Below are 14,782 nucleotides of genomic sequence, written 5' to 3'. Positions count from 1 at the left end.
CCGGGAGCCGAGGCCTCCAGCAGACAATCTTGAGGGAAGGAAAAGCCAGACTTCGGTTTTGTTTTTTGGGGGAATTGTTTTCCTGTTTTTGTTTTGTTTTGTTTTGTTTTTTAAGTTACTTTTGGAATTTTGTTGGCAAATTCTGTGTGATCTTTTTCATAAAAAAAAAAAAGAAAAAGAAAAAAAGATTTAATTGGAAAAATAGCATCGCTTGGAGTGGTTCATTTCGGGAACTGGGCTTGGCTGGGGCCCTTGGTCTGTGGGAGTCCACTACGGGACAAGGGAGGGCACAGGGAGTTTGGAGGTTGGGCTATTAAAATTCAGCTAATTTAAATGAGGGAACATTAAAAGCTGTTTCTCAGTTGCTCCAGCCGCCTGTCCAGGGCTTGGCAGTGCGGATGGCTAGTGGCTGTGGTATTGGGCAGGACACGCAGTGCCCAGTGTTTCAAAAGTTCTGTGTCCACACCTGGACAGGGCTCTGCAGGTCCGAGTGGCCGTGAGCCTGCCTTGAACCTCTGGGCCTGGAAAAGCTGGAGGCGGTGGGGACATTGCCTGCCCAGTACCCTCTGGCCTGGGTCAGTTGAATGGCTGCAGATGTCATTCGGGCTTTGCTGTCACGGTTGTGGCAGAGGGCGGGACAATGACGTGTTAACACTGAGGGCAACTGGTGTGACCTCTGTGGTGGGAAGGGTTTGGCAGGGCTCTGAGGGCCTCGCTGCAGTGCAGACACCGAGTCCCACAGGTGTGGGGGGAGTGGTGTGCCACCGCCATCTGGTGGCTGCGTCTGGCATTGCCCCTTGGACTTGGCCCACTTGATTGCCACTTGACCCCTGCAGGTTCCTGAGGCCATAGGTCCAGAGCTCAGGTGGCCCTCCATCAAGGGGCCAAATCCCAGTCCTACACCTTGGGGGAAACTGAGGCACAAAACAGTACAAGAGTTTGTCCTAACTGTTCAGACGAGTTAGAACTGGGGCCTGAGCCCCCAAGGCTCAGATTTGTGTCACCTGGCTTTGAGTGCCTGAGGAACAGGGGCCAACCTGCCTCCGTCATCTTTGTGAGGCTAAAGGGGCACCAAGGCATGTGACAAACCCCAAGGTTTCCAGTTCCCCACCCCACATGTACAGTCCCCGCCTCCACACCAGGGCCACCAGACCACCTCCCACAAACATCGGGCCCCGTGCAGGGGACCCTTTCCACGGTGAAAAGACAGGTCCCAGCACTGTGGGGCAGCCTCGTCCCTTCAGCACCCTCCTTCCACTTCCAATGGCCCAGATGGCTGTCCTGCTCCCACCTCCATCCCCACCCAAATGCTTCTCGGGAGGCACAGGGAGGCAGTCTCTGCCGTCATCTTTTAATGGCCAGTGCGGTACAGTTAGAGGACACACAGGTGGACAGGACACAGCAGGGGACAGGACAGGGCAATTACAGCTGGGGCCAGGAATGTGGAAGGACTGGGGACCTCCCCTGGGAAAGCCATCCTTGGCAGGACATCCCCAAACCAGCCTGATGACTGAATGACCCCCCAGCCCTCCCTACTTGCCAGACTCCTGGGCTCCACTTGTCCCTCCTTGAGCCTCCCTAGGCCAAGAGGTGACTTCAGTCAAGAGGGCCTACTTTGTGACCCTCCTTCTGTATCGTAGGTAGGCTGAGTGCAGCCCCTGGCCTGTGCACCAGGAGGGTTCAGAGGAGACCTCAGTATGGGGGTGCTGCCCGGGCCAGCTGTGCGGTGCCCATGAAGAGGCCAGCGCAGACCAGAGGTACCATTCCCCCAGCAAACACACTGTTCGGGGGAACAGGGTGGACGACAGGCCCACGGTGAGAAGGCTGGGGACTGCTCCTCTCTTTTGAGGTCCTCTTATGTCCATCGGGAGGGGTCCCCCACCCCTAACTGGTGCCATGGACAGTGACGAGGACCATGGGGCCCCTGAAGTAGACCCTATGGTGGGGTCGCTGTGAAGGGGACACCAGGCGGCTGGCTGTCATCCTGGGTGGGGAAGGCTGGGTCTGACCCTGCAGAGTGCTGGCCTGGCTAGAGCTGGGGTCACGGGCTAGATGGAAGGGGAATGCATGTGTGAGGCTGGACGAGGACACAGTGCTGGGCAGAGCCCTGGGTCACTAACACGTTCCAGGCTGGTGTGGCCGCTGGACCCAGACAGATGGCGTTAGTGGTATAGGAGGAGGCTGGGGCCCCGCAGGCACTGCAGGCAGGGAGGGGGTGGGGGCCTCAGGGCCCCTCGTCAGCCTGAGCAGCCCTCCCTGGGCAGCAGGAGGGCCAGCAGCCTGCAGTGTCCTGACTCAGGGGCCGGCAGAGATGGAGCCGTTGGCGGTGCGGAGGCAGCTGCTGTGGGCATCGCGGGTGAGGCTGTAGGTGCAGTAGGCCACGGCGGAGCCCAGGGTCAGCCCAGACATGTAGGACACCGTCATCGTGTTCCCTGTGGACAAAACTGACCTGAGGGGGGCGGGGCAGCAGCCAGGCCCTAGGACCACACATGCTGGACAGACCTAGTGACCACTGCTCAGGTGTGATGTGTAGTGACAACGGCCAGCTCCCAGGGAGCCACCCTGCGTGAGCAAACCTCCCCAAGCACCTGCTGACCCCTCTGGGTCTTGCCATCCCTTAGCCAGCTGTTCCTTCTCCCATGAGGGGACCAGGCCTCACCTGCTTCTCTGTCCCCCACCCATTTTGGTGGGGAGGGTACTGGGTATCAAATTCAGGGGCACTCGACACATCCCCAGCCCTTTTTAAAATTTTATTTAGAGACAAGAGTCTCACTGAGGTAGTGCCTCCCAATTGCTGAGGCTGCCTTTGAACTCGCGATCCTCCTGCCTCAGCCTCCTGAGCCTCTGGGATTACAGTCCCGGCCCCCCACCCATTTTTGCCTCCAGCTTCTGACCTCCAACTGCCTCCTCGTCAGGGATCCTTTGGGATGTCTGTTGGGCACCTTGAAGGTACCATGGCCCAAATCTGACTCCAACACCCCGACCCGTGGGCCTCCTGTATCTCAATCCATGGCAATACCAAACTTCCTGTCCTGAGCGATGGCCCCGAACCTTGGGAGCCCCATGACTTTCTCACACTCCCTCTCCCAATCTGTCAGTCCCACAAGCATGGAAACGTTGTGTCCCTGATGCCTAGGCACTGCCACAGAGGAAGGCCACCAAGTAGTTGTGGAAGAAGGAATGATCGGCAAATGTCCCACACCTACCACCTCCCAGGCGTTGTCTAGTCCCCTAAAACCCAAGTGCATGCTCTTGCTGTCTGGCTGTGGCTCCTGAAGGCCTCGGTGTCCTCACTAATGGGGGGCTGGGCTGCTGGGAGGGAGCCCCACATGTCCCTCTGGTAGGCAGTTCTTACCTGCCAGCTCGCGCTGTTTGGGGCTCACTTTGCCCGCCGCCAGGATCATGGGCACACTGCCAAAGTAGCCGTTGCTGATGCCCATGAGCAGCGAGAAGATGCAGGGCCAGGCCGGGTGGCGGAGGGCCGGCGTGCCACTGGGGTAGACGCACAGGATGAACAGGGGAATGAAGACGACGCGCAGGCAGGAGCAGGCCAGCAGGTGGGTGCCCCGCCAGTCCACGGGCAGGGCCGCCAGGATCTGCAGGGAGCCAGGTGTTGGGACCCCGCTGGCCCCTGCCCTCCTCAGCCTACCTCCTCTCCTGTCCATCTCCACTATAGACTCTGGCCACCCTCTTGTCCCTAGACACTCTGGGTCTGTCCAGAGCGGCATGGTCCCCAGCCCTCAAAGATGCACCAAAGCCCAACCATCACAGCAACAGACGGTCCTTGTCGTGTGCCTGACCCCAATCTAAACGCAATACCCTCAGGATGGGACCTTGACCCTATTAGAGAAACGAGGGTCAAGCCACCCGTGTCACACACAGGACAGTAGCGGGCCAAGGGTCTGGACCCGCTCTCTTGGCCCCGCTCCCTGGGAAGCACAAACTCATTCCTCAGCCCTCTCAGCAGTGTGACCCCAAGAGAGTGGCTTCCCCATCCATAAGACAAGGCCCGTCCCCAACCTGCGCGAAGCATCAGAAACCACAGCGTGGACCCCACCCACTGCAGGTGAGGCAGATGGTGTGCTGCGCAGGTCATTCTGGTCCCTTTGGGTGGCTTCTGGGTGCTTCTGCCCTCTCCGTGTACCTCGAGGGCCTGTGTCTGTGCTCATCCTGGGAGGACCACCCCAGAGACCCACTGACTAGTGACCACGGAGCAGGAAGACTGGGCAGAGGGACCGCGGAGACGCAGCAGGCACTCGGAACCACCTTGCGGGACCAGGCAGGGGCCGCCCTGGGGGGGTGCTGTGGGGACCTTGACGTTGCATGGCTGCCACACTCCTGCCTGGGACCCGTATGCATCCTCGGCCTGGGGATCTTCCTGGGTGGGCCCGGGCCACCAAGGGCAGGGCGGGCAGGAAGCCCACCTTGCCCACGAAGTCCGAGAGGTTGAACACGGCCATGACCAGGATGGGCAGCCACTCGCCCAGCACGCAGTGGCGGATCTCGGATTCCAGGCCGGGGAACAGGCACAGCGTGATGAAGTAGGTCACCGCAATGGAGAGCATGTCGGCCCAGATGACCCGTGCCACCACGTAGCGGTGCAGCAGCAGGGCTGTGGGGGGGTGGGTAGGGTCNCCCAGGGGCCCTGCCCGCTTCCCACCGGGGCACCACCCATCAAGCAGCCAGGACAGTGGGGTCCATGGGGCCGTGGGGGCTGGTGGGCTCGCTCACCTCTGAAGGTGGGCCAGCTCCGCTTGACTCGGGGCCGAGGCACGTCGAAGCGCATGTAGGCCCCCCCGCCGCCGGCCACCTCATGGGCCGGGCTGTCCAGGGAGTCGCTGTGGGCCACCGCAGGGGCCTGGTGCTCCTGGAGGGAGGATGGAGCGGGATGGTGTTTGGAGGACGGGACAGAGCGAGGCACTGACCAGGCATCGGAGCCCAGTGAAGGAGAGCCACATTCAGGCTAATCTTCAGTTAGGCCTACTGTGTACCGATGCCCTCCTTCCTGTTCACCAAGAGCCCTCTGACTTCAGAGAGGGCGAATTCCTTCTCAAGACCCTCTCCCCACTTCTGACCGAGCACGGCACCCCACCCACATCTTGCCCAGAGGCCCCTCAAGGCCTCCCACCACCTCTTGCTTCCTGTTGTCCCAGAAACACCCCCAGCGGCTCCCAGCCTGAGTCTCTGCCCAGGCTCCCCCGCCAGCCCCTCCTGGTGGCTTTGCTACTCCACTTCGGGGGAGTCACTCTCAGCCCGGAAGTCCCTCCTCGAGCCTCTCTGATGGAGGGGTCCCCCAGATGGCTCCCCATGGGCTCCGACAGTCCACTGCTGTGTCCCCAGCCAAGGATCCAGGTGATTCCCTACACCCACATCTGCAGGACCATCCTGGTGAGGACCCTTGGTGGCTCCCCTTGCCCTGCCTCCCCCGGTGTCCAGCACTCCTGGCCTGCAGTGTCCTCAGGCCAGATATCTGCCAGCTGCAGGCCAGGGTCGCTATGCAGCATGTGGCCACCAGAGGGCACCCCAGCTTTCCAGAAGGTCCTCTGCCCCGTCCAGCCGTGATATCACCCAGAGAGTGATACCGAGGCCACTAGCTGGCCTGAGTCCTTGTGCTGGGGACCCTGCAGGGGAGGTGCCTCTGCTGGGGTTATGAGGCCAGCAGTTGGCCCCTGTTGGGCCCTGACCTCAGCAAAGCCAACAGCCACAGACCTGAACCCCCATTTTTGGCTCCTGCCTGGGGCCTATGATTCCCTGGCTGCCTCTGGTGTTCTCCTCTGTGGGGATTCTTGGGGTTTGTCCCACCTCCTGGGTCCTTTCCCTGACCCTGGACAGGAACCCAGGGCAGAGGTGAGCCTTGTTTCCTTCCTGGGAGTCTGTCCCAACCGGATGGGAACTTCCATCTACAGTATGTGGAGTGTCACAAAGAAAGGGACCGTGTGCACCCCACTTTGCAGGATACAACAGCTGAGGGAGCCCCAAGCCCCACAGAATGGAGATGGGTGCAGCCTGAGACCCTGGGGCCAAGGAGGGGGTCCAGAGAAGGAACTCGGCCAGGATGTGGGCTGGAGGCACATGCCCAGGGCTGGCGGAGGGGATGGACACCGACCAATCCGCACCCGGAGTGCGCACTTACAAAGTGGATGTCCCCTGCGGCGACGTCGTGGTGTACGCGGTAGCCCGCCCGGCAGCCTCGGCTGTCCCGCGGCCGCGTGGTGTAGTAGAGCACAAAGCGGCTGCGCCGCACCAGCAGATGCAGCAAGAAGCAGAGCAGCTCCAGGCCCACGGAGACCAGGAAGAAGATGAGCGTGCTGGCGCGCTCGTCCGGCAGCAGCAGCTTGGTGAGGATGCGGCTCAGGGAGATCATCACCCCCGCGGTGCCTGGGGCAGGGACCAGGGGCTCGGGCCTGACCCCGCCCCCAGCCCAGCCCCATTCCACCGAGCCCTTCCCAGCTCTAGCCCGTCCATTAGTCCCCCACCCAACCCCCCCAGGAGCCCACCGCAGAGGGACAGTGCAGGCTCACTGCCTCCTCCAGCACTGTCGCCTGAGCTCGGGCCCTCCACGTCTGTCTGTCTCTCAGCATTTCCTGAGGGCCCAGCATGTCCAGCCCTGAGGACCTAGCGGCAACACACAGGGCCCTGCCTTCTCGGGGCTTGTGGAGACATGTTCAAACAAGTCCCAGAAGCACAGGTCGCAGATTGGGGTCAGGGAACTGTATCAAGTTTCCCACTGAGCACAGATGTGGGCAGGGGGTGTCAGAGAGCTCCTGTCTCAGGAGGGGACTGAAGTCTGCAGGACAAGGGAGTCGGGCATGGACTGGAGGATCAGTGTCCCTGGCAGGGGGCTGGTAGGGACCATGTGCTCCTGTGTTAGAACAGAAGGAAGCCTGGCCCCGTGGCACACCCCTGTAATCCCAGCAATTTGGGAGGCTGAGGCAGAAGGATGGAAAGGTCAAGGTCAGCCTCAGCAATCTAGCAAGACTCTTAGTAACTTAGTGAGAGAGACCCAGTCTCAAAATTAAAAAATAAAAGGGGCTGGGTTGTGGCTCAGTGGTTGAGCATCCCTGGGTTCAATCCCTGGTGCTACAAAATCAAACCAAACCAAACCAAACCAGGAGGCCGGAGGACACATGGAGAAGGGGCCTCAAAGCACCGGCTCCAGTGCATGGCAGGCCAAGAAGCAGGTGGCAGGACAGCCACTGAGACCACGCACTGGTGCCCAGAAGGCCAGCCCACAGGCTCTGGAGCACTGGCTGCTGGGTAAAGGACAGGCTTGAGGGCGGGGTCTTGGTAACTGGGCAGCTAGCAGGAGGTGGTTGTGTGGCTCCGAAGCTCTGAGAACAGCTTGGTGCTGAAGGGTGATACCCAACGTCACAGGAGTGGAGGGACTGAGTCCCCGACACACATACACACACACACACACTTGGGCACACTTGACATTCCACATGCAGCCTCGTGGGCACTGCCACACTCCAGCCACCACACCCCAGAAACGGGGTGCACACACGTATGCACGCACATCCACCCTCCGGTGGGGAGTGTGTCCCACTCCACCCCTCCCCAGCCAGGTGAGGAGATAAATCCCCAGCCCAGCATTCTCAGGGCGCATGTTTGGGGGTCCCAGGAAGAAGCTTCCAGAGCCCAAGGCAGCTCAGTGCCCCCCCGGGGGTCTGCGATACTCACTCTCCCCGGTCATCACCCCCTGCGTGTACCTCTTGGGCAGCATCCCCGTGTACCCATAGAAGCTGGATTGCTGCACTTAAGAGAGAGAGGGGGAGACCATGAGACACCAGCCGTCACCTACATCGCGCAGCGACCCGAGCCCCCTGGGGTGGGAGAGGGTGTGTGCAGAGAATTCAGCTCCACCGCTGGCTGAGAGGGTCGCCTTGTAGCTGCCTTAGGAACAGGGATGTCCCCTGTAGTGCCCATAATGCTGTCCACATCCCTGCCCGTGGGGTTGGTCAGAGGCATTGAGGAGCCCTGGCCAAGAAACAGGAGCAGAGAGGACATTGCCACTTGAGGACGAGGCAGTGCAAGCTCCCTTGGCTTTTCTGTCTTCCTCCAATAGTGACCCAGGAGGCCACCTGGGGGAGGCTGTCAGACTGAGAACCCCAGTCCCCACGAGACTGTATGGGACACAGCTGTGCCCAAGAGCAGGACGTGCAGCAACAGCAAGCAACGGTTTCATTATGCAGCCAGAGGTTTCGGGGGCCCCTTCGTTAGTACAGCATAGCTGCTCTCATCCCACCCAGCACCGAACTCCAGCAGCATCCAGGGAAGATGTGTTGACTTGGACCCCCACACCCACCGAGTCCCAGAGAGCCCACTGGCTCTGTGCCAATCCCTGCCCCCCATAGTACTGAGGATTTGACCCGGTTGTGCTGTGCCACTGAACTACATCCCCAGTCCTTTTTATTTTTCATTTTGAGACACGGTCTCCCTAAGTTGCTGAGGCTAGCCTCAAACTTGAAATCCTCCTAGGGCCTAAGCCTCCCTAGTAGCTGGAATCATAGGCATGCACCACCATGCCCAGCTCAGCATTTGCTTTTTGACAAAACAGACCAGACCTGGGCACACTGCCTGCATGGAGACCATGATTTCATGACAACATACACATATGTGCGTGCGTTTATGGGGTCATCTTGTCAAGTGCGTTCCTTCCTGGAAGTCACAGTAAAATAGGCTGCGGCTGGGGCTCAGAGGCAGGGCATTTGCCTAGCATGTGTGGACACCCTGGGCTGCATCCCTGGTGTTCACTGCCCCCCTCCCCCAAGCAAAAAGTCTGAAAGCCTGCAAAACGATCATCGTGGACCCTCACAATGTCACTGCCGTGAATGACAGAGACATGCCGAGGAATCACCCCGGATTAAAGGAGATGAAGAGATGGGCCTGTACACGCAGCGTGTGACACTGGAGTGAATCCAGGTCAGGAAAAAAGTGATACCAAGGGGCTGGGGTTGGGCTCAGCTGCAGAGCACTAGCCTAGCAGGCAGGCTTGAGGCCCTGGGTCCCACCCGCAGCACCAAAAAACAAAACAAAACAAAGGACTGTCATTGGGGAGTCACTGAGACTTAAGTCTAGATTGTGGCTTCCATAATAGTACCCTTACATGTGAAATTTCCAGATTGTGGCAATTGTAATGTGGCTAAATAGAAGAAATATCTAAATTGGCCCCAGTGACACACACCTGTAATCCCAGGCTCAGGAGGCAGAGGCAGGAGGATACCAAGTTCAGGGTCGGTCTCAGCAACTTAGCCAGACCCAGTCTCAAAATCAAAAGGGCTGGGACTGTAGCTCAGGGGTAGAGCACCCTTAAATTAATTCCCGAGTACCAAAAAAAAAAATATATATATATAATATAATATATATATATTATATATATAAAATATATANAAAAAAAAAAAAAATATATATATATATATATATATATATATATAAAATACACCCTGAAGTCTTAGCGTTCAGGCAGCAAAGGTGACTACGGTGTGCGGGGAAATTAATTATTTTATATTTATTTATATTTAGGGGAAACTGACGTACAGGCGGGGTAGGGCAGGCGCATAGGGCAGCTCCTCATCTTATCTTGCAGGCTTTTTGTTGGTTTGCAATTTTTTAAAATAAAAGACTTTAGAAAAAATTTGAGAGCCTAGCCCAAGAGGAACAGTGACACAGACAGGAGGGTCCTTGCATGCCGGGTCACATCTGCGGAAGCCAGGGAGCTGTCCGGGCTCTGGGGCCGCGTGGGGGCGGGCTCTGCACACAGGCGGGTGGCTGTTTGGCCTGGACGCTCAGCCCTAGGCGCCCCCAGCGCGGCCGGCCCTGCCCGCCCCAGCCCCCTCCCTACCTGTGCAGCCGAAGGCCACGGTACCCACCGCGGCCAGGTTGATGGCATAAGCCTGGTCGTGTGCGAAGAGCTGCAGCCACACGTCACAGACACTGATGAAGAGCAGGGGGCCCAGGGCTAGGAGGTAGCCTGTGGGGAGAGGCTGGTGAGGGACCCACGGCGGGCTAGGCGGCCCCCTCCACCGCCCCTCCCCTGGGGTCAGGTCGGAGGCCCCCTCCCCCTCCCCCTGAAGCTGGACACGGCCTTGGAAGGGGAAGGAAGAGCAAGGTTGAGTCAGGAGAAGAGCAAGTGCTGAGGCCTGGGAGACAATGTGGGGGCCACAGAGCCTCTGGGGGTGCAGGGTATCCCATGGGTTCCCAGAGGCCCCACTAGGACCTGACTCTGTGTCCCCCCCATAGAAGCCCATGGCATCCTTAGGAAATGTGCCCACTTCACAGACAAGTAGCATGAGGCTCAGGGAAAACAGGGGTTGGGGGACGGGGTGGGGGGTCGCGGAGGGACTGGGGGGGTGAGCACTGCGCAGGCGCGTGCGCACCCGTGGTGATCCTGGTGTGCAGGTTCAGCCTCTCCACCAGGACGTTGTTCAGGAGCACAGCGGCCAGGGCCACCAGGATGTAGGTGAGGCTCATGTCGAACACAATGGAGGTCCCTGGAGGGCCAGCGACAGCAGGTACTCAGAGAGGGCCACCCTCTGCCCATCCTCGCTCACTGCCCAGAGGCCACTCAGCAATTCACAGTGGAGCCAAGATCTGAATGAAGAGGGTCGCCAACAGGGTCCTGGCCCAGGGGGTTTCTGGAAAGCCTCAGTCACTGAGCACACCCTGAGGGCTGGGTGGGCTGGGGAGCACCCACCTGGGTACTTGTGGTGCAGGTAGTCAACGTCGGTGATGAAGCTGTTGTAGGGCAGCAGGAAGCCCACGCCGGCCAGCAGCATTGCAAAGTAGATGGCATGGTAGCGGTCATCGGGCACTGGCTCCTCCTCTGCCAAATCCCAAGACCTCAGGTGAGGCGTGGGCGAGCCCACTCTTGCCAGGCCACAGCACCAAGGCTGCTGTCCACCACCAGAGCCAGTGTGCATCCCTAGGGCCACAGCTGCTCAGGTGCCTCTCATCACGGCCCAATGCCACCCTGCGAGTCTGATCTCCTAGTCACTTGGCCCAACTCCTCAAGTTAAGGAAACTGAGGATCAGAATCGGAGGGCCCTTACCCAAGGTCACACGGCTGGGCTGAAAGCCAGCTCTTTGAACCTCACATCCAATCTTCCAGGCTCCTTTGCAGTTAGGCATGGCTTGATTTGCCCAATGAATGAGACCAATGTCACTTCAATATAAAAGCCTCATGGGTCAGTGCATGATTCACATGTGCCCAGTGAGCATGTAGGACCAGGGGAAGATAGAGCCTCCTCAGCTCTGACCTTGGCTCTGACCTGTAGGTGCAGAAGGCTCTTCTGCATGGGACCCCAAGGCACAGGGCAGAGGCTGAGTCAGGGTGCAGGGCTACCACATCCCAATGGGGCCTCCCCTCAATGAGGACCCCAGTGTCCTCTGCCCTGGGCTGACCAGAGGTCGTGAGGCCAATTCCCGTCTGGGACTCACCAGAGTCCATGGACGTCAGGATGCCCCTGGCCCTAAGGCCCTGCTCCCGAGCTGCCTCCGCCGCTGCGGCCCTGGCCTCCAGCTGGAGGCCTTCGAAGCCGAAGCTGGTCACCACAGTCCTGTCAGGAGTGCCCGCTACACTGGACTCCTTGAGGCGCTGGCTTCCGACGGAGCCCATGGTGGCCTGTGCTGTGGAGGAAGGAGATGAGCAGGGGAGGGGACAGGATGGGAGGACACTCCTGACCCCAAGTCCCCAAGCAGTACCCCAGGGGACCATCCCTTCCATTCATTCCTCCTTCTTGATATTTCATCACGAAGGACATGGACTTAGCAGTGAGGTGATGTCACCTTGTGTGTCCCAGGAAGCTCACTCATGTTGCCATGGAGACGGGGTGGGAAGGGTAAAGACACAGCCCAGGAGATCAGCTCAAAGGCTGAGCAACCGCGGTGGTCTCTGGGCGTGGGAAGAGATGGAGAGCAGGACTGTTTTGGAGGTGGAACACCAGCACGTGGTGAGCAATCAAACAGTGGGGGACACCATGGAGCACTTTGTGCCAGCACCAAGCTAGAATGCCTCTCCCGGTGTCCCTTGTCCCCGGGAGGGAGGTGCTGAAATTCATTCATTATTCAGCCAGCAAAAGGGAGAGTTACGGGGGGGTGAATAACTCCTGCTCTGGCCTCTAAGGCAGAAAGTGGTAGAGTCTGGACCCAACATCAGTCTGTAGGTCACTTAGAGCCCCCATGCCCCTCGGGATTCTGAGGCCAACCACCTTCAGTGGCAGGCAGTTCTTTCGATGTTCTTGCCTCAGTGTTTCTTGCTTCACTTTGGATCTGCTAGCCCTTGCCTTTGGGGGAGAAGGAAGGAGTTCAGTGTTCCATGATAGTGAGAAATGGGACACCACAGCACAGGCTCCTAAGAGTGGTACCTCAGCATCCCTGGCCCCACAGACATGCGGGATTTATTGCGGACGAAGCAGGGAGAAGCCAGCCCCAAGGGATCTGCGTGCCACAGTTATTCCCATTATCCCTGGGGCTGACCTGTGGCAGGCCTCTCGCTCTTGCCTGCCCCTTCCCATCTCTGGGGCCCCATCGCTCCAGCTCCCCTGCCTCAGTTTACCCCATTCCCAGCCACCAGGTGGCCTGTGCAGACTTGTCACCAAGCTCTCCTCCTGGCCCCTGTTCCCCTTCCCTAGGTCTCTAGCAAGTTTTATTGGAGCCAGTGATGAGGATGGGGGCCTTTCTGGGGCCAACCCAGGTGATTGGTAGCCATGGCCAGTGGAGACGAGGTCAGGGTCTTCTCCTTCTGGGGACTGGGAAGCCGGGCTTTCCTCCCCTCCTGGCTCGAGCCTCTCCTGACAGCCCCCTCATCAGTCTTGCTCCTCTGGCCACATCTGGCACTGGGGGAACTCAGCAGCGTCTAGAACAGAGATGGCCTAAGCTCGAATGTTGGTGGTCCTGGGCACACCCTTGTCCTTGCCTATCAACTGGACACACCAGCCTGACCTCAAGAGTGGTGGCTTGGAGACCCTTGCTCAGGCCCTTCTTGGGTCCTGGCCCACCCATCCTCCTCCCTTAGACATGAAGAGCCAAGGGAAGGGGACCAAGGGAGAATGACAGTCCACAACAATGACAGTCCACTCCTGCCACCAGCCCCCTTAGGATGGAAGTGCAGCCCGATGGGCATCCAAGTCCTAAGAGGAAGGGCTTCTGAAATGCAGCACCAGATCCCACAGTGTCCTGGATGTGCCCGATCAGCATGTGAGGCTTCCGCCTCACTGAGGCCACCCCACCAGGGAAAGCGGACGTGCTCAGCGTCAGGCCGGGCGGGGGGGAGGCCCCTCTGCTTCCTCGGGCTCATCAGTGTGGCGGGCAGCTGCCACCTACACTGCCCGCCTCAGCCACCATCCCATGGCCTTTAACTCTCTCCTCCCCCGACACTCTCACTCACACCAGCTGCCCAGGGCTTCAGATTGTTCCTCCTCTTATGTCCCCTTTACTTAAGACATAAGGACATAAATATAATACAAACTCGGTGTTTATAAGACTCTTCTCTGCTCCTTCACCCTGAGCTACTAGGATTCCTCTGTCCCAGCCCCACAGAGCCGCTCAAATGACACAGGTCATTTCTTTGGCCTTAGACCACCCCTTGGGCCTCAGTGTCCCCACCTCCTTATTGTGAGGACACAATAGAGAAAGAACAAGGGGAGAGACTATTTCATAAATGGAGAGGGCTGGGTGGTTAGTAGAGAAGGTGTGGCTGCACACAGTAGGTGTTCAACAGTGGCATAAACAGCCACCTAAAGAGCACCATGTGGGCCAGAGCTCTCCTGATCCTCACAGTTCGGCAAAGGATGGCTCATGCCCCCATTCTGCAGAAAGGGTGACTAAGGTGCCCAGAGGTCAAGTCCAGGGTCAGGCAGCTCAAACTGGAGCTGTGCCTGACAGACCACCTTTGGCCCCACCACAGCAGCAGGGACTGCATGTGCCTCGGGGCAGTGTGGAGGTGCTGAGTGTCAGTGCCAGGCTGACCTGGCTCTGAGGCTGCTGAGCTCCACTTCTAGCCAGCAGAGGGACAAGGGAAACTGAATTTCACTTGGAAAGCCAGTCTGCTCACCCTCCTAGGCCTTGAACTTCTGGCTCTGCCACAAGTCCTGCTTAGCTGGATGCCCTTGGATGCCCCGTCCCCTGTGGCTGTTCATCCCACAGCCCAGCTTCTGGGCTGCCCAACTCACAGCGGCAGGGTTGTGGGTTTCAAGACCCTCAGGCCACCCCCTTTCTGTAGCACCCAAAGGACAAATGAATGCAGGGGCCACAAGCTGGGCAGGGCCTGGGATGGAGAGGCTCCAGGCTGCCCAGGCCCACCGCCCTCCCGTACCTGGGTGTGAGCACGTTCCCAGATGCTCAGCAGCCCCAGAGGCTCCTTCTGCCTCCCAGGCCCCAGCAGCAGCAAAGTTGGATCCCAGGCCCGGGTCCCCAGGCAAAGGGGAGACCCCTTGGGCAACACGAGGTGACCCCTGGGCCCAGGCCCCACCTCTTTCGGCAGCTTTCCCAAGAATTAGGAGGCGGCTATCTGGGAAAAGGAGTGAGATGGGCGAGGGAGGCTTAGGAGGAACTTGGGGTGTGCCCGAGGTCGGAGGGAGCGCCAAGACCCAGCTTGGCCTGGGCTCCGGGCGCTTGTCACCTTCCTGGGTCCGGGTCCCGCGCTCGCAACTGGGATGCTGGCCCGCTTCAATGCTGGACGGGGCGGGGGAAGACCCCGCTTTCCGCGACAGGGGTGCGATGGGAGGGAGACTCGGGGTGCGGTGGGAGACTCGGCGTCCGGGCCGGCGGAAAGGAGGGGACGCGA

General features: G+C 59.3%; 1 protein-coding gene across 1 annotated transcript in view; it reads right to left on the bottom strand.

Annotated features, from left to right (window-relative positions):
* Positions 1–1,330: 1,330 nt before the first annotated feature.
* The window catches only part of Slc29a4 (solute carrier family 29 member 4), a 23,689-nt gene continuing 10,237 nt past the window's right edge, over positions 1,331–14,782 (bottom strand). The window contains exons 2-11 of the mRNA XM_015502020.2: positions 11,437–11,625; positions 10,694–10,822; positions 10,377–10,490; positions 9,842–9,970; positions 7,681–7,755; positions 6,134–6,378; positions 4,732–4,867; positions 4,425–4,612; positions 3,356–3,596; positions 1,331–2,432 (exon numbers count right to left, since the gene is read on the bottom strand). Of these exons, the coding sequence (XP_015357506.1) occupies positions 2,296–2,432; positions 3,356–3,596; positions 4,425–4,612; positions 4,732–4,867; positions 6,134–6,378; positions 7,681–7,755; positions 9,842–9,970; positions 10,377–10,490; positions 10,694–10,822; positions 11,437–11,614 (1,572 nt within the window). The 5' untranslated portion in view covers positions 11,615–11,625 and the 3' untranslated portion in view covers positions 1,331–2,295. The remainder of the gene's footprint in view (positions 2,433–3,355; positions 3,597–4,424; positions 4,613–4,731; positions 4,868–6,133; positions 6,379–7,680; positions 7,756–9,841; positions 9,971–10,376; positions 10,491–10,693; positions 10,823–11,436; positions 11,626–14,782) is intronic.

Source organism: Marmota marmota, unplaced genomic scaffold (genome assembly GCF_001458135.2).
Source record: "Marmota marmota marmota unplaced genomic scaffold, marMar, whole genome shotgun sequence".
NCBI classification, from domain to species: domain Eukaryota; kingdom Metazoa; phylum Chordata; class Mammalia; order Rodentia; family Sciuridae; genus Marmota; species Marmota marmota.
This window is presented reverse-complemented; position numbering and strand designations above follow the sequence as displayed.